Source organism: Ursus americanus, chromosome 2 (assembly GCF_024610735.1).
Source record: "Ursus americanus isolate L20-20 chromosome 2, mUrsAme1.1.p, whole genome shotgun sequence".
NCBI classification, from domain to species: domain Eukaryota; kingdom Metazoa; phylum Chordata; class Mammalia; order Carnivora; family Ursidae; genus Ursus; species Ursus americanus.
In genome coordinates, this window is record NC_142128.1 from 66,452,787 (window position 1) to 66,477,257 (window position 24,471).

At 37.9% G+C, this 24,471-nt stretch overlaps 1 protein-coding gene and 1 pseudogene across 3 annotated transcripts in view; one reads left to right on the top strand and one right to left on the bottom strand.

The window, feature by feature from the left end:
- Positions 1–24,471, bottom strand: part of MDM4 (MDM4 regulator of p53) — a 43,599-nt gene that overhangs the window by 13,349 nt on the left and 5,779 nt on the right. For all 3 annotated transcript variants that reach the window (XM_045787551.2, XM_045787552.2, XM_087856768.1), the window contains 6 exons: positions 13,929–14,041; positions 12,371–12,445; positions 7,842–7,975; positions 6,552–6,607; positions 2,611–2,678; positions 1,783–1,882 (listed from right to left, as the gene is read on the bottom strand). In XM_045787551.2, the coding sequence (XP_045643507.1) occupies positions 1,783–1,882; positions 2,611–2,678; positions 6,552–6,607; positions 7,842–7,975; positions 12,371–12,445; positions 13,929–14,006 (511 nt within the window). In that variant the 5' untranslated portion in view covers positions 14,007–14,041. The remainder of the gene's footprint in view (positions 1–1,782; positions 1,883–2,610; positions 2,679–6,551; positions 6,608–7,841; positions 7,976–12,370; positions 12,446–13,928; positions 14,042–24,471) is intronic.
- LOC148110642 (histone H3.3C-like) lies at positions 9,025–9,448 on the top strand (annotated as a pseudogene).

Sequence of the window (24,471 nt, forward strand, 5' to 3'; positions counted from 1 at the left end):
GGCCGAACCTGAAGACAGAAGCAAGGCAGTCCAGACCGAATGGGCATTCACAAGGTTGTCGAGGCAGTCTCACTGCTACATATGTAGGGATGTTTCTCACGAATTCATGTTTGGATAGGTAACAGCCATTATAAAACACTGAACTCTAGGTTGTCTAAGTAAATGTATACCTATGTCCCTTCTGGATCAATGGGCTCCTTTGGAGTTATCTAAGGTCTAGAAATACTGCAAACCCAAAACACAAGAAGGTGCCACATATTCCAAGTAGAAGATCTCCTGCTGTACATCCAAATGACATTCAAGGTGGCTACTAACACAAGTCTGCTGCTACCACAATATCCCATCATCCAACCTGTTTTCGTTGTGCTCCCCTCTTTGCCCACTTTCTCACTCTCCTCTACCTCTTCCCAATGCACCAGCCATGCCGATAGCAACCACAGGTGCTTAAATGTGTTGAGGTACAAGTGCTTGAAAACTTCTGCAATAAATGGGTCCCTGTCAGAACAAAATATTACCTTATCTACTTACAAATTATGTTGAACCCCGCCCACTCAGTTTAGGGGAAAGTTCAGCTTTTTACTTATTCATTACTAGAATTATCAAAACCCATATGCCTGAGATGATGCCATATTAAAGTTATCCTCATCTCTTCAAGCTCTCTAACCTCTTGTAAAGGAAACAGAAATATCCTTGCCATGTGTACAAAGTCTATCCTTTCTACTTACACACTTTCCTGAAAATACTAAGCTCTTTATTCTCAAAATTTATAGCACAAACTACATACAGTCTCTTCAATCAGCTATTCTTAGATTTCAAATAGCCTTCTGAGTAGCAAATAAGCAAGGACCTGCATTTAAGGAAAAAAATTACACATTTAATACCATACAGACCAGAATAAGCTCCAAGGTGACTAGCTAGCTCAAAATTCGGTTGCATGATAAACTGATTCAATTTTAAACATTTAAAACAATGACAGCAGCAGCATTTTCTGGGATGTTGCTAGAGGTCTAACCTGCCATTGCTCCAAGTGTGAGCCACTTGGAACTAGAAACTATCATGCCATAAAATACCTGAGTAATTTATGATTTTATATACCTGTACAGAAAAAATTTTGGCAGATACATTATAAAGCAGAGCTTGGGGAAAACTTTCAAAATATGGATTAACTCATTTAACCTGACCAGAGCCTATCCAGTATGGATGGCAAAGATCTGAGGCCTATCATCCAAGGGCAAAGGAACTACTAGGCTTCTGAGGTCTCATTCTTGGCTCTGACAAACTAAGTCTCTATCATCTTTACAAACTCCAAAACTCCACAAAAATTAGCCTTCTCCTCAAGCAGACAAATCAAAATAAAAATCCTAACCAGACTGAATATATACAAGTATGTCAAGATTTAAAAGGCCAAGGAAGCTGATTTACTAGGTGGCAAATTGATAAATCTGTAGCGATCTTCTATTAGCATGCATGCCAAAGGACAGATCTTGCTCCATCCCAGTAAACACAGGTGGCTAAAAGAGAACTACCATCTTCTTCCTAATTAACAACGGTCACTAGGGTAAAGAAGAAGTTTGCAGAAAAGAATGGGAAGTAAGTATGACATATGCCTCTCCTACTTCATATGCAAAGAAAGCACATTATTATTTTTTGAGTTGTCTACAGAATAGTCTCAATTACAGCCAGTGCTTAATGTGAATAAATGCCATTTCTAGAAGTCATCAACAAAAGAAAGAAAAAAAGAAATAAAAAATTAAAAAATGTATAGCCTTCATCCAAACTTACCTTCTCTAGAATTCCTGCATTTATGTTGTGAGGTAGGCAGTGTAGGAATATTGCCTTCTTCTGTTCTTTTCCTGGAACTGGAACTTTCTTCTGCGCTTTGCTGAAAAAAAAGGGAAAGATGTCTATTAGTGCAATAAAAATGACAAGACCAGGGGATGTAGCAGTTCCATTCTGGCTCACCAGTTAGTGTGCGGCACAATGGGTTACGCACAAGAAAGAGATCTCTGGAGTTCACAACAGTCATCAAATAAAGGCAACACCTCTCCTTAACTCACTGTGAGCAGAGCTAAGAGAATCCCAAACCTGGGGGGAAAATCATCTCTGCACAAAAGACCATAATCTACTGTTAAAAACAGGCTATCAATATAAAGCTTGTAGACTACAAAATTAGGCGTAATTCAGAAAACATGTGAAACCCTCAGCATATACCAAAATGATCATAAAGTTTTCCCAGGTCTGGAGAAGCTTTAAGAATGGCCTGACATGAACTTAACTGCAAAAAGCCTGTAAAAATCAAATAAAGTAGTTTTCTCAAACACCTATATACATACACCATCATACACACAGGCACACATAAACCCTAAAGAAAACGCAACTGGAGGAACTGAAGATCAGAAGTGCTACATCCCAAAGAAAGATTCAGAGACTGGAACTCTGTTATGGGCAGAACAGAGAAGTTTCACTCTGTCCCTGGTCTGTGCACTCCCAAGAACCTTTCTTATTAAATTCTTACCGCATTCAGAGAAAGGTCTTGGGAGTCCCAGATCCATAGGTACAGAGAAGGGGCCACTCTGTACAACAAAAGAAGTCACCGTGTGGTGATTTTACCTTCAGTTGGTCTTGACCTGGAATATCCATACTGTGATCCTGTGCGAGAGCGAGAGTCTGAGCAGCATCTGGATAGCAAGTAAAACAAAAGGAAAACCTTCCCTGGTAATAACCATTCTTTCCACATAAAAAGGACCTCAGCAAACAACCCTGGAGCCAGGTTTGCTCCCTAAAGATGTACTTCTCCATGTTGGCTGGACAAAGCTCTCACCCAAAAGGGAAAAATAAAAACTGGTAAAAATGGCAAAGACCAAGACAGGCTGTATTCAAAATGTATTACCAAAATGTTATCTGGGAGAAAATGGAAAATAACTAAAACATGTTCATGGCAAACGTTCAAATTTTAATAAGAAAGTGATTCCAACCAAGAAATAATAGAGAGTATTTTTTATTATCTCTTCCCACAGGTGTTTATTATCAAATCTGCCTAACTTGTAAACAACAGCAAAAAAAGTCTGGCCTTTAATTTTTATTTTCAACTGTTAGTTAAACAGGTTATGAAATCTGAAAATCTGGAATTCTCCCCACTTGCTTCATAACAATGAGCACCTCGTATAAACTTACATTCTAAAGTGTCAGTCATGATTTCCTGGTTTAAATTCCCATTACCTGAATATAGAGTAGTTTTTTTAATTAACAAGTTTTATTTTTCCCAGTTACGATAAACATTTCCTAAGAAGGAAGGGAAAGCAGATAAAGTTTTTCTCAAAGCCAATGAAAAGCAAAGAAAATAATAACCTGAGAGAAACTCTTAGTCTGAGAGAAATGTATTTCAAGGACGTGGAAATTTTTCAAACGGAACAGAAGATGAAAACTTAGCTACAAGAAAACGACAAACTGCGGAGAATTTAATAACTTAGACTGCTCATTATATGAGGTTATATGTTAACTGAAATGTTCCAAATAAGTCTACCAAGGGTTGGGTTCATTAGCTACTATCAGGTCCAGAGATAAGACACTTACGGAAAACCTCATCCTCACATAATAAAGACTGCCAAGAAAAGAATACGGATCCTACAACTGGTCTGATAATTCAGTTGTTTTGCACAAAGCAAACAATTTCAAAATTGTAATTATACAGAGCATGATTTCTACAAGCATTTTTATAGGTAAATGGAGAATACTGAGAAGTTCAAGAGACAGCATTTTCTGACCGCAGTGGTCTTCAAAGATCAACTAACAAGACAATGCAGATAAAGCATTTCTTTAATAAAGCAACTTGAGCATTTTATCATTTATAGTTCTAATGCCTTACTATCTTCCTTAGGTTAAAACATTTAGAAGCAGGGGTGCCTGGGTGGCTCAGTCATAATCTCAAGGTCCTGGGATTGAGCCCCACGTCAGCCTCCCTGCTCAGCAGAGAGTCTGCTTCTCCCTCTCCTCCTGTCCTTCCCCCTACCCGTGCACTCTCTCTCTCTCTCTCTCTCTCTCTTTCTCACGCTCAAATAAGTAAGATCTTTAAAAAAAATAAAACGCTTAGAAGCAAAAAGAAATTATCTGGGAAAACTACAATGTACAAAGGAACTTTAAAATAAAGCTTGTCATATATATTTCATTTTGTTGATATCCATGTGAAGATTTGGACAAATGATTCATAAAGAACCATCTTTACTTTAACAATGACATTTTCTCAACCATCAAAGTAAAAGGTTTAACTCACTTGCAAAGGTGTGCAATAGATGATATAGAAAACATTTTTCTCATTTGTCCTTTCAAATAAAACACATGCAACCCAATTTACTCAGATCAACAGAGATAACCAACCACAAGCACCAATGCAAGTGCAAGTCAAGAGCAGACAATCAAAATTACTTTGGGGCACTACTCTGGTTTTGAACATTGTACTACGGTTACATAAGATGTGACCATTTGGGGAATCTGGGTAAAGAATATTTAGAACTCTTTATTCATACTTTTACTACTTTCCTGTAACTAAAATTATTTCAAAGTGACAAGTTTAAGGACAAAATGTTTTAAGGATTTAATGTTCAGAGAGAAAACTGTGTTAAGAAAAATTAATTGGGGCAAATTCTGTTATGACATCAATGTGTGGCACAAACGGTCAGTCAGAAATATCTGGTCTACCAATTATCAGTGGCAACTAATCTTGGACAAATCACTCATTCTATTAAAAAAGCAAAAAACAAAAACACAAACAAAACAAAACAAAACAAAACAACCCTCCATTTCATCATCTCCAGACCTTCCTCACGGGGTTGTTGTGAGAATCAACTGAAATGTTATCAAAATGTTCATTTTAATAGATGGCATGTTAAATGCTGCAAGTGCAAGAGAGAGAGAGAGAGAGAGAGAGAGAGAGAGAGAAGAAAAGTGAGAACTACACCCATTCAAGTTATCCAGAGAACAGATCAATCAGAAGACAAATTCTACTCAAAGAGTAGATCAGCAAATATAAAATCCTCTGTGTATTTCAAGCCTGCGGTGAGTATCCCAGGAAAGTCCTACAATTTCACCAGTGACTGAATTTCAATAAAGCGCCATATTATTTGCAAGACCTTCCCCCTCAACAGAAATTTACAGTTGGGTGAAGTGGGTGAAGTGGGCAAAGTGGGCAAATGGCTCAATGAAGCCAACAGGCTCCAAAATTCAACCTAAGTTCAAAATCACATTTCAATACGAAAGCACAGTCTCTCTGCTCTCACGTTAAAATCCTAAGTCTTTATTAGGAATGGATTCTTTTCAATTATTTGTTTCACTAAACTCTTGAAAGATAACCAATCTAAAAGGATTACACACTTCTTTAAAGGATACGGAAACCGAAAATCTAATTTGAAGCTCACAAAAGGGCTTCACAGAGGAATGAAGAAAAAAAAAGTTTCATTATTTGGAAAAGAGTAAAAAAGAGGGTTACATTTCAGTTGTATCCAGTTGATTCACTGATCTCTAACACGCCAGACTCCAGACCCCAAAGCAGCCCACTTCCTCCACATACCTAATAAATTAAACTCCAAGGGCAGTATTTAAAAGACACGCAATCAAGCAAAGGGTGTTAGACAAATTGGCATTCATGTAACAGAAAGCTAAAACCATTAGGTGAAAGGTTCTCGGGGGACCCTGATAACAGATGGATCAGAGTAACACCACGTGAGCCCACGGAATCAACATCACTGAAAGGGACAAGGGACCTTACATGACTCAGATGTGACGCAACAGATGTACAAAGCACCACCTACGACACCTTCTCAGCAAAAATTCAAACTTGAAACTATGCAAGCATTACTAGTTTACCGAAAATAGAAGAAATGGACAAATACGTTAAACAACATCACAAGGATACCACTTGCAACCTCCAGAATGTGGGAATTTCTATAGGACAAAATAATCCATTTCTTCAACAAATAAATGACATAAAAATAAAAGGAGGATTGTTTTATAAAGATACTTAGAGGCATATCAACCAAATGCAACGTGTGGACTTTGTCTGGATCTTGATTTCAACAAGCCAAATGTAAAAGACATTTCTGGGATAACTGGGAGTAAACTATACATACACTGGCTATTGGTAGGATTACAGAGTTATTATTTATTTTATTATTATTAATTTTATTGGGTGTAAGAATGACACTATAGTTATGTTCAAAGGAAAAAGGTCCTTATCTGTTAGAGATTTTAAAAGTATGTCCAAATGAAAAAAATAAATAAAATTAAGAAAAAAAAATATGTCCAGATGAAGCAAATGTGGCAAAATGTTAAAAATTACTAAGCCTAAGAGATGGGCATTATACTAATATATTTTCTGTACATTTGAAATTTTTCACAATGAAAAGTTAACATCCTAGTAACATTCTGTATGACAGGTATCCCTCCCAGTCATGGCAACACAGCATTTCATTTCCATCTTGATCCTCCTTGTTTTCCCATCATTTGCCCCCTTGAGCTCAAAGCTGTGATACAAACTGAAGAAATAGGATGTGACGTACCTGTAGCAGCAGAGGCTAACGAGACAAGATTCTTTCTTAGCATATCATAAAGAGGGCTATCAGAGACAAAAAAAAAAAAAAAAAATTAATAACGCCACGGTTTTCCATTAAAATGTTACATGTTTACCTGATACGTGATCTTCCAACTTTCTCTATAACACATGGAGAAGCAGAATGTTTTCCCCAGAATAGATTTGTTTGTAATTATTTAAATGTCAAGATATTCATGTCCAAGTGCTTGTGTTACTTTGCCCTCATTAAGAAACTAATTAATTTACATATTATTTAATTAGCTAACAGTAACACAAGCTTTCCTTTGGAGACCATTCCTTCCCACTAGGAATTAAGTTTTACAATTTTAATTGGGGAAGGAGTGGAAGGGAGTCTTACCAAAGTAACACAAATGAGCTCAGAAAAAGAGTCCTCACAAAACTATAGAAAGAAAACACTGGCTTCTCAATTACTAAATAGTTTGACTCTAAAACAACCATATACACCCCACGCAGATGGAGAAAGTCACACAACAGATCAGAGAAGCTCTACTGTGATTCTTTTTTTTTTCTTTAATAGAGAGAGAATGAGTGGGGTGAGGGGCAGAGAGAGAAGCAGACTCCCTAAAGAGCAGTGAGCCTGATGCGGGGCTCAATCCCAAGACTCTGAGATCATGACCTGAGCTGAAGGTAGATGCCCAACTGACTGAGCCATCCAGGAGCCCTCTACTGTGATTCTTATGAAGCCCCTCATCAACCCCAAACTGCCCAGCAAGGCACATTTCTCTCATCAGCTCACTCTTCCTCTCTGTAACAGGTGCTTCACAAAATTCTAACCTAGCCCCACCAAGCTCCTCCTCCCCAGGCCTTTGCACATGATGTTCAATCTGCCAGGAGCTCGCCAACCCTCTCCCGGAGCACCTCTCTCCCCTCACTTACCCTGCAGCTCTCAGCTCAAATTATCACTTCCTCAAGGAACCATACCTTAACCCCTAAGACCCTAAATCCCACCCCCAACACAGCATCATGCACCTCCTGTCTGTCACACCCACAGTGTAATTTTACCATGTGCTGGTGTGATAACCTGATTAAGAGCATCTACTGTCCTGCTGCTCTTAAGCTCCACAGAATCTGAGACTGTTGCTCAGTAACATGTTCTCAGGGCCTCACAGGCTCCCTGACATGGGCAGGCCTTTCAATATTGATTGACTAAAGGAATAAATAACCATTAATATCCTATGGAGACTGAGTGGTTAGATATAAGCACCCAAAAAGATAAACGAACCCTCACTCTTCTTACCTTGGATCTTTCACGGAGAAGCTCTGACGACCTAGCAGTTCTCCCAAAAGATCTCCACCGCAATACACCATATGCTGCTCCTGCTGATCGTAAAGCTGCTTCACCATTATGTACTGGCCTAGATAGTGCATGACCTGCGGGACAATAAAGGTATGACGAGCGCTGTCCAGTGGCTCCAAAGAACACAAATTAATTATGAGAAGACCCGGTAAGTTCATTTATTAGAAAAAGAGAAAACATACATGAGGATGACTGTCAGTGCTTGTGTAAGGAGTCCTACAACAAGATGGTTGCCCCCAACGACTAGGTTCATCCACTTACTATCATGCTGGCTATCGAGAGACTTTTTTTTAATAGAAATGTAGTGGTCTGACAATGAGAGAAAGTGTTGAATTTACCTAGTATCCCCTTAAAAATTTTTTCACCAGTCCAAATAAAGAGGTCTGTTCTATGACTAGAAGTAATAAACTTAAAATGTGTCTGGGTCATAAAAATATTTTCCAAGTCCAGGGACACATAACTACAAGACGCTTTTGATGCACGTTCATTTAATTCTTTTTTGACATTAGCCAAAAGTAAGAAGCCATCAGCACTGTAAGTGCATAAAACACAGAATCTGGTGTCTATCAAAAATTTAGTCTATCTTGCTTTTTTCAGAGTTCACAAAAACGGAAGGAACTCAGACAAGTTCATGATTCAAAAGTTTTAAATTATCTATTTTTTCCTAATGTTTTCTCTATGCAGATTTTTTTAAACTGCTTAATAATTAAGTTCACTTAATGACAGTAAGAACTTTGTTGTAACAGATTCTAAGCAGACCAAAGCAGCTATCTTTATCTTTAGGCAGCGACTTCTCAGGAATTGTTAGATATCTGCACAGAATATTTTTTCCAACACTGTTCCCATTATATTGGTACAATAATGCTCCTAAGCTCCCCTCTATACCAAGCAACATTTCACCCCAGCTGGGTAGGGGAAAATTAGATGGGAAAGAGCATCCACTGGAAGAAAAAGGAGGAAATTTTATATCTGTCCAACTTCCAGAAGAAATAAATTCACTCTTAAGTATACAAAGTAAGATCTTCTAAGACAATACAGCGTTTGCAGCCACTGCCGCACCATCACCATCTCTAGCTCCCCGAGCTCCTGCTGAAGAAGGGGGAGTAAGTAAGGTCTCTATTCTATGGCTTATACAAAGCACACCACTCACAAATCAACCAGTGGTAAAGCTCTGAGGAAGTGACTGACTACAAAAAGCCACTTCTAAGAGTGTGCCCTCTTCTGGAGGGGTGAAGAAACCTCATCGTTACAGCCCCAGTACTGCTGCACTCTGTGAAACTAGACGTTATCAGAAGTACACTGAACTTCTGATTCGCAAACTTCCTTTCCAGCATCTGGTGCAAAAAATTGCTCAGGACTTCGAGAGAGATCTGTGCTTCACTGCAGCTACTGGTGCTCTGCAGGAGGCAAGTGAGGCCTAGCTGGTGGGCCTTCTTAAAGACACCAACCTGTGTGCTATCCACACCAAACATGTAAAAATTATGCCAGAAGACACCTATCCAGCTAGCACGCCACACACGGAGAATGTGCTTAAGAATCCACTATGATGGAAAACATTTCATTCTTTTAAAAAAAAATTTTTTTTGTCTTCCTGCTGGTAGTTCTGAATGTTAGGTATTTTTTTCCCATGGGGTCAAAAAGTACCTAAGAAAATGATTACAAGCGGAAAAATAGGGAAAAGAAATCAGGGATTGGTAGTTTTTCCATTTTCATTCATGTATGAATTTCTTAATATAAATGTGGGGACCGAAGGCATTCGTGAATGCAAGGCAAAACGTTTCAGTGAACAAGCCTCAGCAGCTCAACTTCATAACAATTATAAATAAACCTCCTATATTTTTCTGGACAACTTGGAGCTTAAAAATTTTTTTCATTTTATTCATTTACTTGAGAGAGAGAGAGCTCACGTGAGAGAGCAAGCATGAGAGGGAGAGTGGCAGAGGGAGACAGAGAAGCAGACTCCTCTCTGAGCACAGAGCCTGACACAGAGCTCGATCCCAGGACCCTGAGATCATGACCTGAGCCGAAGGCAGACCCTTAACCCACTGAGCCACTCAGGTGCCCCTGGATTTTTTTTTAAACAAGTAAATTTCTTACTGACAGTAACTGCATGGTGTTGGTAGCATTTTTTTCACACGGTAGATCCATCCGGTCACTACTCTAAGTTGTCCTACATGCAAGTCCATGTATTTAATGTTGTCTGTCTTCTACGCTGTTCCTGAAAGTCTCCTATTAAAACGCATTAAACAGGGCGCCTGGGTGGCAGTCAGTTAAGCATTTCGGCTCAGGTTGTGATCTCAGGGTTGTGAGAACGAGCCCCACACTGGACTCCGTGCTCAGCACAGAGTCTGCTTAACACTCTCTCCTTTCCCCTTTGCCGCCTCCCACCTACCTGCATGTTCGCCTGCACACTCTAATAAATAAATCAACCTAAATAAATGAACAAATAAATAACACATTAAACTAGGAGAACCTGGCTGGCTCAATCAGTAAAGCATGCAAACCCCCCCCTTTTTTTTTTAAGATTTTATTTATTTCTTTGAGAGAGAGAGAGAGAGCATGAGAGGGGGGAGGGTCAGCGAGAGACACAGACTCCCTGCTGAGTAGGGAGCCCAATGTGGGACTCGATCCTGGGATTCCAGGATCATGACTGAGCTGAAGGCAATTGCTTAACCGACTGAGCCACTCAGGTGCCCAGCATGCAACCCTTGATCTCGGGTTTGTGAGTTTGAGCCCCACATTGCGTGTACAGATTATTTAAAAATAAAATCTTAAAAAAATAATAAAATAAAAATAAATGCAATAATCTAAAAAAATTAAAAATTAATAATGTGTACATAATTACTATTCCTATTATACCGTACTGCCTCAATGCATGTATTAAGAACCAAGATTTAAAAAATAAAAAATTAGGAAATTCTTCTTTATGCACCAGAGAGGGTCAAAATTCATAATAGCCTCATGTAAACAAACTCTGTCCAATTTTTCCCCCCGTAAAACATTCTCTCTGACCAATATGTAGTTAATTTCTTCTTAACCCAGGAAAACTCTACCATGTGACTGAAGGAGATAGCATAACTCATTGTAACAACCTTACTGATATAAAATTCCATACTTCAGGGCACCTGGGTGGCTCAGTCGGTTAAGCACCAACTCTTGGTTTTGTCTCAGGTCATGAGATCATGGAGCCCCACAACGGGTCCCACACTCAGCACGGAGGCTGCTTGAAAATTCTCTTCCTCTGACCCTCCCCCCATGCATATGCCAGTGCGCTCTCTCTCCCAAATAAATTTTTTTAATTTTTTAATTAATTTTCTTTTAAGATTTTATTTATTTACTTGACAGAGAGAGCACAGCAGGGGGAGCAGCAGGCAGAAGGAGAGGGAGAAGCAGGCTCCCCGCTGAGCAGGGAACCCGATGCGGGGCTCGATCCCAGGACCCTGGGATCATGACCTGAGCCGAAGGCAGACACTTAACCAACGGAGCCACCCAGGTGCCCCACAAATAAATTTTTTTTTTTTAAATCCATACTTCAGGATGCCTGGGTGGCTCAACGGGTTGGGTGTCTGCTTTTGACTCAGGTCATGATCCCAGGGTCCTAGGAATAAGTCCTACTTGGGGCTCCTTGTTCAGTGGGGAGCCTGCTTCTCCCTCTGCCTGCTGCTCCCTCTGCTTGTTCTCTCTCTGACAAGTAAATAAAATCTTTAAAAATAAAATAAAATAAAAATCCATAATTCAATAATAGTTTCAGAATTCTAGAAATATAGTCCAAAATGATGCACTTCATTTAAAATGATAAAGGAACTATGAATATTCTAGAAAATCTAAAATGCTTCCAATTTGTTTCCTTGAGAGATATAATGGCTCAGGAGTACAATGTTTCTTAAGTTTTGCAGAAAGTTAAAAAAAAAAAAAACGCTTGTTTCTTCCAATTAGAAAAGGTTAGATTTTATCCTACTAAATCCAAGCAGTTCAGAGAGATTAACATTTTAATATAGAGTCTTCTCCATTTAAGGAATTCAATTTGTTTCTGTTAAAAAACAAAACAAAAAACCTTTAGATGCTAAATAAGTTATTTAAATGCATAAGTGTTTAAAATAAGTGCTCAGAAGAGTATCTGACACATTTATAACGAAAAACTACTGCATTTAATTCCTGCTTGCCAGTACATCCTATAAATCATAGACAGTGTCATTTTTTAATCTTGTACACGCTTTGCATTTTAACTCTGAGATCAATGAATTCACAGTTAAATTTTATGTTTGGCTGACAACATACTTCAAAAGGAAATGTAAAGGATATATGAAGTTCAATTTAGCTGGATGGTCTTTAAAACAAGCAAACGCTGCCTCTCTAGTACCTCAGGAGTAGAATTTCCTTTCTTGGACCTGATTTCAGAACTATATATTATTCATCAGCTTCTACTTCTCAGCTGTTCTTATAACCAAGAATTCTCTTTGATGGCTTACCTCTTTAACAGTGAACATTTCACCTTGTGCACCTGCTGCCTGCAAAATCTTCAAAAGTGGCTGTTTTGGTCGTACCTGATAAAAACATAAAATAAACCTGCTATTTACATTCCAACTAGATTGGTTTCTGAAACCCTACGGAACAAGAAAACCTCCTTAAATATATTTTTTTAAACAAACCCTCATAGACACTTACCATCTAACAACACACAATCTTCCAATACATACAATAATAGCAGATAATCAGACTACTACTTGCTTCCTTCCTGAAAAATCACATTTTCATAAGACAGCACATTCACACCTACTAGGATGGCCATAATAAAAAGAAAAAAGAAAGCAAAAATAAATATTGGCAAGGGTGTGGAGAAACTGGAACCCTTGTGCACTGCTGGTGGGAAGATAAAATGGTTCAGCTGCTGTGAAAAACAGTTTGGCAGTTCCTCAAAAAGTTAAATGCAGAATTACCATATGACCCAGCAGTTCCACTCCTAGGTATATATACCCAAAAGAACTGAAAGTAGAACTCAAACAAGTATTTGTACACCAGTGTTCACAGGAGCATTATTCACAAGAGCCAAAAGATGGAAACAACCCAAATAGCACCGACAGGTGAGCAGATAAACCAGATGTGGTATAAATACACAAGGGATAGTGACTTTGACATCTCTTGCCTCTGACTGTAGAGTCTGTCTTTAGCCACACAATTTTATATTTAAAATGTTTATGGTCAAATTTCTCTCTCTCTCTTCCTCTTATAGCCGCTTTGGTTTTGTCTTAAGGCCCCCCTCATCCTAAAGTTTCCCAAGCATTTCTTAATTTTTCTTCTAATATTATTTCACTTTTTACATTTAAATCTTCATCTATCTGGGATTTGTTTTTGTACAAAGTTTGAGGTCTTCATTTGTTTCCTTCCAGAGATGAAAAATTACATCAAAACCATCTATTATATAAGCCACAGTTTCCCCCATCAAATCCAAATTCCAACTTTATCATATACTAAGGTACATAATACTAGACATTGTACAATGTTTTTATATGTGAGGAAAAGATATGGAACGAGACACACCAAATTAATAATAGTGTTGTCTTAGGGGTAAGGGACTTTGGGGGAAGAAGGGAAAAGATGGTGAAGGAGTCCCTATAGATAAAAACTTTATAGATAAACACATTATAAAATTGAATTTTTTATAAGAATACATTTGCTATATTTACAATTTAAAATTAATTTTTAAAGTAAACAAGCTTGTTAAAATGAAGTGAGATGGAAAACAAACATATAACTTGACCCCAAATTCTCCACTAGCCACCCATACCCTAAAACACAAGTTTTCAAAATGTACCATATTTTAAGCAATCTGTAAGCTCCCCATCTTTATTTAATCAATAATCAATTCAAATTTTTAGCACTGACACCATTTACTAGTTTCCCTAAGATGACATTTAAAAAATAATCCTTTCTGCTCTACATAAAATCCTATCAGTGAAGTCACCTACATGCTCCAACTCAATTTTTTAAAAGCTTACAGAAAACTAGGAATGCCTAAAAATTCTTTACCTGATTGGTTTGTTCTGGAGAGATTCTGCAAGCACTGTCAGAAGTTGAACACTGGGCAGAAGTGGAAAATGATGTCATTTTGGCAGTGAAGAAATTACCGTCTGCTGATAAATCTAAAAGGAAAAAAAATTATGAAATCTCTTCTAAAGCAGAAAATTCTCACTTTAAGATTTACAAAATAGCAGCCAGCAGAAGTTAAAAAAAAAAAAAAAAGACACGTATCAGAGCGCCCTACACAAATGCAATATATCCATATGAGGTTCTTGATAGTCTTCTGATCCCTAATCAGATCCTACAAAAAACTGAAGCACTTAATCAAGAGTCAGAGCCATCTACGCCTTCCCTCAGGTGAAGCCTGAAACAGAAACAGGTTCAGGCATGCTCCAACCTCCACAGTGACGAGTGAGTAAACTGTTTTAGCTAAAAGTCAAATTTACAATTATTACCTCCCCAATGGATATCAGGGTTTCAGTAACTCCTCCTCTCTTGAACAGTGCTCAAGAGCACCCCCTGGAAGACAACAGATGTAGAGCTGGGGGAATTACCAAGATTTAGTAATAGATTTAAGATTCCAAGAGCACATCAAGAAAAACCTCTGCAACATGTTGAAACGTGTCTTGGCAAGGAACCGCAGGAAAGTGAGAGTCAAATTACTCTCTAACAGTTAAAGCAGCTTTTATTTATTTACTTTTAAAGACTTTTTTTCTTTATTTGCCAGAGAGAGAGACAGCCAGCGAGAGAGGGAACACAAGCAGGGGGAGTGGGAGAGGAAGAAGCAGGCTCCCAAAAGAGGAGCCTGATGTGGGACTCGATCCCAGGACTCTGGGATCACCCCCTGAGCCGAAGGCAGACGCTTAACGACTGAGCCACCCAGGCGCCCCAAAGCAGCTTTTAATACCTGCCAAACCCAAAGAGTACAGCAGCTAAATACCTACAAAATGGGTTAAGCCAAGGTGGACATTTATCGTCAAGCAGATACAGCATGAAATGAAATAGAAAGTAAGGTTTAGTTAAAAATTTTCACCTTCTACCATCTTCCAAAAAAAAAGCTATAAGAGGGAAAATAAGATTTTAAATAAACTTGAAGTTTACCATCAGGCCTTTTTCTAGTAAAAAGGTGATAAATGATCAGTGAAATTTATGACAAGCCACATCAGGGAAAGGGTGAAAGAGGCCTGGAAAAACTGACAAACAAGTCTGGCTAAAAGTAACAAGATTCCTTAATCTTGTGAGAATACTAACTGTAACAAAATACAAATTCCTCCCTCCCCCATCTGCTTCCCTCGCTACAAAATGGGTAGTCAAACAGCTACAAGCATAATTTACAATTTTAAAGCAGCTAGCTTTTAATTAGCATTTCAAACCTGATTTCCCCAAACCTGCCAGTCCTGCAGTCTTCCCCATCTCAGCTATCAGCAACTCCATCCTTCCAGTTGCTCAGGTCAATGACCTTGAAGACATCCTTGATTCCTTTTTCTTTCACATCCCACACTCAGTTCATAAACAAACTCTTAAAGCTGTATCTTCAAAACATACCCAAACTCTAACCATTTCTCACCACTTCCATTATTACTGCACTAATCCAAACCACCTACCTCTCAACTACACTACCCTTCTAAGGTTTTCTTGCTCCCACCCTTGCCTCTCCAGCTCCTAACTTCCTCCTTTTGTCTGCTCAAATGTCAGTTTACCCAGGAGGCCTCCCATGACTACCCATTTTTAAAACTGCAACTCCCAACCCCCAGTATTCCCTATCTCCTTCCTTGCCTTATTTTTCTTTACTGGCCTTGTTACCAATCAACATACTATGCATTTTAATTATTTGTCATGTAAAACATAAGCAACAAGTGGGCAGGGACTTGTATTTATTCATTCGTGACTAAATTCCTGGTGCCTAAACTGACAATTACATACACTGTAGAGCAACATGATGGATACAAATACCAGTAACAGGGTGGATGGGGGTGCCTGCCTGGCTTAGTTGGTGGAGGACACGACTTTTGATCTCAGGATTTTAAGTTCAAGCCCCACATTGGGTCTACGCTTACCTAAAAATAAAATCTTAAAAAATAAAATAAACAGTGTGGATGGTTTCCAAAATGGTCCCAATGAACAGCACGTCCCAAGCAGCTCTGTGACATTTATCAACAGAATACAGCGAAAGTGTTAAGTGCCAATTCCAAGCCTGGCAGCTTCATTTTTTGTGCTTTTGGAGACCACTAAAATCTGACTACTCTACTGGAGACCACATAAAAGGGCCATGTGGAGAGGATGAGTTGTCCTGTTGAGCCCAGCCTTCCAGCCATTCCCTCCAAAGCACCACATACTACAGGACATCCCAACTACAGCTGTCACCTGACCACAGCTGCATGACAGACAAGAACCATCCAACTCAGCCCATGGAATCGTAAGAAATAAATAAAATGGCTGTTGTTTTAACTCAGTTGTTGGGTGGTTTATTACATAGCACTAGATAGTCAAAACAAATGGCAAGGCTTATGAACAGCTTACTCTGTACCAGGCACACATATAAACCCATTTAATATTTAAATAACCCTATGGTGTAGGTTAGTATAGTGTAATTATTATTATTATTGTTTTACATCTAAGGCAAGAGAAGCGTACAGATGTTACTTGCCCAAGATAATACAATTCAGTGCACTGCTAGAGTCAAGATTTCAAACTCAAGAGTTCTGAAGTCCACACTTAGTAGTATTTTTCTGCCTGTTAGACCTCAATGTACAGAATTAATCATAATCCTTTCCTTCAACATACTCATTTTTTATCCACACATGGCCCACTTTTCCTTGATTCTTCCTGATGCAATAAGCATCCATAAAGCAGTACTCTTGACAATAACCTATATTTAACTATAATATCCCCTCCCTACCCCATTCCCCTGCTTCTCCCCAACAATTATCCTTATCAACTGTTTTGATTTTCTTCCCTTCCTTTTTATGCATTTTACGGCATCAAAATGGAAAGCTAAAGAGTCAATATTTTTAGTTTAGTTGCTTTTAACTTAAAAAAAGCAGGTATAGTAATTCACTAACATTAATTCCTACTGTCGTCTCACTTTATTTTTATTTTTTAACATGTATGTTTCAGAGACAGAGATCAGTGATTCATCAGTCTTATAGCCAGTGCTCATTACATCACGTGCCCTCTTTAATGTCCATCACCCAGTTACCCCACCCCGACTCCCCTCCCCTCCAGCAATCCTGTTTCCTGTAATTAAGAGTGCTTAGTTTTTTTTCTAATTTTTATTGTAAACTAAATAGAACATAAAACTTACCATTTTTAAGTGTACAATTCAATAACATTAAGTACATTCACAATACTACACACCATCACCACTATCCATCTCCAGAACTTTTTAATCACCCAAACTGAAACTCTGCACCCATTGAACAATAAACTCTCCAATGACCTCCTTTCCCCAGGCCTTGGTAATCACAATCCTACTTTCTGTCTCTATGAATATGTCTATACTAGACACCTCATGTAAGTGAAATCACAGTATTTGTCCTTTTGTGTCTAGCTTATTTCCCTTAGCATAATGTTTTCAAGATTCATCCATGTCATAGCATACTTTTCATTTATTTTGACTACTGTATAATATTCCAGTGTGTGATGAACATCTGGGTCGTCTCTAGGTTTTCACTATTATGAATAGTGCTACTAATATTCTTGTACATGTGCAAAAAAAGTGTCTCTTGGGCATATCTATAAGAGAAATTGCTGGATCATAGCATATATGACTACTCAACTTTAGGAACCGATACCGAACTGTTTTCAAAGTATTTGCAACAATCCACAATCCCATCAAGAATGTGTTAAAATATCCTGTGAATCCACCTCCTTTCCATTATTTGATGTCATAAAACTTTTTAATTTTTGCCAAACAGGTATGGGCTTGATTTTTTCTGTTCACTAATGATAATGATGATAAATCTCTTCATATGCTTAGCAGCCTTGTGTTTCCTCTTCTATGAAATATCAGTTCATGTCTTCTGGACATTTTTCTAATTGATTTTGTCATACTTATTAATTTATAACAGTTCTTTATATATTTTTAACATTAGCTCTATGTCAATTGGGTGTCCTGCAAATATCTTCTCCTAACTTGTAACATCGTCTCCATTTACTAGAAGGTGCTTTTACAAAAACTTAATTATAATAAAATCAAACTTATATTTATCAATCTTTTTTATAATAATTTTTATTTTGTTATGTTAGTCGAATCTTCTTTTTTAGTCAATGACCTCTCTGATTTAAGCAATCTTTTATTCCCCAAGGTCTCATATTCACCTATACTTTCTACTAAAATTTGTGAGTGTGTGTGGTGAAAGGATGACATTTTTTTAATGACATTTAAATTCTTAAACCATCTGGAGTTTACTTTTTTCTTTTTAGAGATCAATTTTACTCTTCTTCTCTATAGATAGCCATTTTTTCCAGCTCAGTTTATTGAACATGCATTTCTTTCCTGACTGCCAGCCACCTATTTTGTATACCAAATTTTCCTTAAATACATGGGTATTCATGAGTTCTGTTCTATTCCACTAATCAATCTCCCCCAGCTTTCACATTCCCACTGTTCAATCTATGTTCATTCAACTTAATACTGTCTTAATTCCTATCTTATAATGAATCTTGCTATCCAAAAGCAAGTCTTCTCTTCCCTGTTCTTTTTTAGAAGTGACCAGCTATTCTTAACCCCCTAAGTTTTCAATTTTAATTCCAATTCCAATATAGTTAACATAGTGTTCTATTAGTTTCAGGTGTGCAATATAATGACTCAACAATTCTACACATTACTCAGTGCTCATGATGATAAGGGTACCCTTTAATCCCCATCACCTATTTCACCCAACCCCCACCCACTTTCCCTCTCCTCTGGTAACCATCAGTTTGTTCTCTATGAGTCTGTTTTCTTACTTTGTCTCTTCTTTTTTTCCTTTGCTCTTTGTATTGTTTCTTAAATACCACATGTGTGAAATCATATTTGGCTTTCCTCTGACTTATTTCTCTTAGCATTATACTCTCTAGCTCCAACCATGTTGTTGCAAATGGCAAATACAAATGACTTCTCTTTTATAGCAGAATACTCCAATATATTGCGCATATATACCAATCTTCTTTATCCATTTATCTATTGATAGACACTTGGGCTGCTTCCATAATTTGGCTATTGTAAATAATGCTGCAATGAACATAGGGATGCACGTATCCCTTTGAGTTAGTGTTTTGTATTTTGGGGGTAAATAGTAATACAATTACTGGATCATAGGGTAATTTTATTTGTAACTTTTTGAGGAACCTCCATACCATCTGCCACAGTGGTTGCACCAGTTTGCATTCCCAGCCCCTTATCTCTTCCATATAAATATTAGTATCATCTTTACCCAAAGTTCCATAAAAATCCCTGTTGGGATTTTGAATGAAATTACACTTTACATACAGATCAAACTGTTTTCTAATCACTAACATCATATATTTCTCTATTTATTAAAGACTCATTCCTTTTAGTAAAATTTTGTAATTTTCCCTTTAGAGATTTAACATGTTTGTGTTAGAATAATTTCTAAAGTTGATATTTTTTTTTTTTAAGATTTTATTTATTTGACAGAGAGACAGCCAGCGAGAGAGGGAACACAAGCAGGGGGAGTGGGAGAGGAAGAAGCAGGCTCCCAGCAGAGCAGGGAGCCCGATGGGGGGCTCGATCCCAGGACCCCGGGATCAGGCCCTGAGCCAAAGGCAGATGCTTAACGACTGAGCCACCCAGGCACCCCTCTGAAGTTGACATTCTACTACTACTGTGATGCCTCCCTTTTCATTATGATTTTGCTTTTGCCTATATACAGAAATACAATGACTTTCATTTGTCTTCTATCCAGTCACCTAAGTTATGTAATTATTTCTGTTTGTAGATGCTTCTGTTTTCTATGTAAATGATTATATCGTCAGGAGAAATCTTAACCCCTCCTTTCTAATTCTTACGCTTCTAATTTCTTCTGTCTTACTTTACTGCTTAGGACTATCAACACAATGTCAAATACACCTGATAGTGGGCATCTTTGTCTCTGATTTTAAAAGAAGTGCTCCTAATGTTTCCCTGTATGTTTTTTGGTAATGTTTGTTGTTCTTTAACAGTTACTCTTTATCAGTTTAGAAGGGTTTCTTTTCAACCTCATTAATTTAAAATATATCATGGAAAAGTAGTTTTTATAAAATATTCTTTCTGAATCTATTGAAATGATCAAGATTTTTTCTTTTAGGGGCGCCCGGGTGGCTCAGTCATTAAGCATCTGCCTTCGGCTCAGGGCGTGATCCCAGAGGCCTGGGATCGAGCCCCGCATCGGGCTTCTCCACTGGGAGCCTGCTTCTTCCTCTCCCACCCCCCCTGCCTGTGTTCCCTCTCTCGCTGGCTGTCTCTATCTCTGTCAAATAAATAAATAAAATCTTTAAAAAAAAAAAGATTTTTTTCTTTTAATCTATTAATGTGGTGCCTTTTGAATTTCATTTATGGATTTTCTAAAATTAAATCTTTACACACCTGAGATAAACCAAACCTGGTTTGGGGGTATTATCCTTTTTTGTACACTGTTGGTTCTGATCTGCTACCTTGTTTAGGTTGTAAAGTCTATATTAGGGAGTGAAATGGGTCTACAATTTTCCATGGTCAAGTTTTTGTCTAGTTTGGATGTCAGGGCTAGCAGGCCTAATAGAATAAATTGTTGAATAGTCCCTATTTTTCTACTGCCAGGGGAAAACAAACTACAAAATTGAGATGCTCTGGTCCTTGAAAGATTGGTAGAATTCACCTTTGAAACATAAAACTTGGTGTTTTGTGGGAAGATTTTTAATCACTATTTTAATTTAATAAATATTAGATTATTCAAGCTTTTTATTTCTTCTTCCGTTTGTCTAAGTTTTCAAAATTACTGGCATATAGTTGATAATATTCTTTTAATCTGTGTACAGACGCATCTCCTTTCCATTCATGATACAACATCTTTTCTTATTACCTCTTCTACTTTTTTTTTTTTTAAAGATTTTATTTATTTATGTGACAGAGAGACAGCCAGCGAGAGAGGGAACACAGCAGGTGAGTGAGAGAGGAAGAAGCAGGCTCCCAGCAGAGGAGCCCGATGTGGGACTCGATCCCGGAACGCCGGGATCACGCCCTGAGCTGAAGGCAGACGCTTTAACGACTGCGCTACCCAGGCGCCCTACCTCTTCTACTTTTAAAAAAATTTATTCTGTTGATCACTACCCAAATTCTTAAGTTGGACATTCAGCTTACCCCTTCTAATCTGAATATTTAAGGTTACAAATTCCTTCCCCCTGCCATCCCTGCAGTATTTTTTAATCTAGCCCACAGGTTTTGCTATATAAAGTTTTTATCATTCAGCTGTAGGTATTTTTCAATTTCCATAATTTTTTAAATCCCTGAGCTTGATAGCGATGTCAATGCATACTGTATTTTCTAAACCTACATTTTTGTGATTAACTCCTAATTTAACAGCACTGTTGGGAGATATCCTCTCTGTAAAACCTGTTCTTTTAAATTTTTAAGGCTTTCACCTGGTCTAGTTGGTGATCAATTCTATAATGTATGCTTGCAAAAGTCTATGTTATTATGTTGAGCCTGTTGGCTTTTTATAATCTTATATATCTACTAATTTGTTAGTCTGACCTATAAATAATTGAGAGATGTAATGAAATCTCCCACTATAATGGTGGATTTGCCCATTTATCCCAGTGCAGTTCTATCAGTTTTGCATCATTTATTTTAAGGACTTCCAATCAGAGGCATACATGCTTTAAATTGCTATATCTTCTTGCTGAACTGAAATATTATTGTCATTATACTGTCATTATACAGGGATTGTCATTATATAGTGATTCTTTCCATCCAATTAAGATATTCGGTCCTCAAGTGCTTAAATTTAATCTAATATTAGTGAGGTCATGCCAGCTTTTATTAATTCCGGTATGTATTTTCCCAATCTTTTACTTTCTATTTTACATGCCCTTAAACTTTTGGTGTGTCCCTTGTAAAAAACATGTATTGGGACTTTGAATTTTTTAATCCAATTTGTCAGTTTTTATCTTTAGTAAATTTAGTCCATTCACTCTAATTAGTATATATGGATGTTTCCACCACCCTGATATAGCATTCTAGTTTGTTCTATCCTTCCTATGCTTAAGATGTTATTACCTTTCTTATTCTTTCTCCGTCTCTCCGCTAGTAAGAGGTTCAGTATGATATCATCTGGACTTTAAATGCTAGGATATTTATTTATTTATTTATTTATTTATATTTATTTATATTTATATATATATATTTTTTTTTTCTTTTTTTGGCCTTAGCCTTTACAATAAATATCAAGGAATAAGGGCGCCTGGGTGGCTCAGTTGATTAAGCAACTGCCTTCAGCTTGGGTCATGATCCCGGGGTCCTGGGATCAAGCCCCACTGCTCAGTGGGGAGTCTGCTGCTCCCTCTCCCTCAGCTGCTCCCCCTGCTTGTGCTTTGCTGCTGTCAAATAAAATAAAATCTTTAAAAAAATATATCAAGGAATTACAATCATCTTTACTTCATAGATCTCTTGTAACACTTCCTGGATTTCAATCTTAGTACTTCAGGCAGAACTGGGCTCAATGTGGGTCTTTGCATGGCAAGGCTTCCAAGACTTCATACACCTGAGAATATTTTTATCATCCCCTCCTATTTAATTGAATGTGGTTGGGTATAAAATCCTAAGTTTCTCTTCAAAACGCTACAAACACTTTTTTGTTTTCCTGCATTTAGTGATGCTGGTCGAAACTGATGTCAATTTAATGTTTGTTCCTTGTAATCTGTTCTCTCTGAGGCTCCTTTTGCTTTGTTACTCTTAAATTTCACTATAATGTTCCTGGAAGCACGTTTTTCCTGATTTCTCATCTTCAGCATTCTAAGGAAACTTTCCCCCTGAGGACATTCTTTTTTTTAATTCTTTATTTTTTTTTTTTTAAGATTTATTTATTTTAGAGAAAGCACAAAAGTGTGGGGGGAGGGGCAGAGGGAGGGAGAAAGAATCTCAAGACTCCCCACCCAGCACAAGCCTGAGACCATGACCTAGGCCGAAATCAAGACTCAGATGCTTATCCGACCGAGCCACCCAGGCACCCCCACCCTTTTAATTCTAAAAGAGAATTATTTTTCCCATTATTTCTTCAAGCATGTCCTCCTTTACATTTTTTTTTTTTTTTTAATGCAGGCTCCATGCCCAATGTGGGGCTTGAACTCATGATCAGAAGATCAAGAGTCACATGTTCCACCAACTGAGCCAGTAAGGCGCCCCCTACTTTTCACTTTTAAAACTCCTATTATTTAGGGGTGCCTGGCTGGCTCAGTTGGTGGAGCGTGCAACTTCCAATCTCGGTGTTGTGAGTTCGAGCCCCACACTGGGTGTAGAGATTACTTAAAAATAAAATCTTTAAAAAATAAAAGAAAATGAAATTTAACAAAAAGATTCCTATTATTTAGATGTGAGTACTTCTACATTTATTTTCCTTACCTTTCAGTTTTTCCTTTAGATTTTCTTTTTATCCTTTATTTTTTTATTCTGGGAGATTTTCTCGATCTGGAGTTCTAATTCATTCTTCAATTGTATCCATTCTGCTATTGCATCCATTGCATTTTTCAACCCTACGATTTCGGCTTGGTTCTCTCAGCCCCTGCTTATTCTCATTTCAAGTTCTTAAGATGTTCCCTGTTTCTTTTAGGATAATTATCAGTCTAACTTTAAACTCTAAGTCCATCTGTTTTACTATTTCTGTTCCAAAGAAACTTATACATTATTCTTCTCTTGAAATACCTGTGCTCTTCAACAGTCTTTGTTATTTTTCCCTAGAGGATAGGAGATACTCTGACAGGCAAAGAATATGGGGCAAGACCAGATTCCAGCCCACATTAGCTCAGTAAGCTGGAGTTAGGTAGAAAACAAGTAGTAGGGGTGCCTGGCTGGCTCAGCCAGAAGAGCATGTGACTCTTGACCTCAGGGTTATAAATTCAGGCCCCACGGTTAGGTGTGGAAATTACTTAAAAATAAACTCTTAAAAAAAAAACAAGAAGTACAAAAGTAGAAAGCCCCAAGCACCAGAAAACCACAATCACTCTCCACCCCACTCAATCACTACCCAGATCAAAAACTCATCCTTTGTTCCCCAAGAAGAAGCACTATGATAAGATCTGGGGAGACTAAGGACTTAGAAGGTAAGAGACAGAGAAGTGATGTTTAAGGTCATCACCTATTTTTCATCAGCTTCTCACAAGTATACGCTTCTGTAATGCCCTGATTCACTCTTGAGGACAGCTGGACTAGGGCTCTGAGTCACAAGCATAGAAAAAGGTAATTCCAAGGTAACGAGGCAGGGGAGAAACTAGAGCAGTATTCCAACAGTTGCCTTCCCCCTGGTTTTATCCTCCTAAAGCCACACCTGGTTGACTTCTGTCCCAGACCAAACACCGCCTCCCCATGCAGACACACACA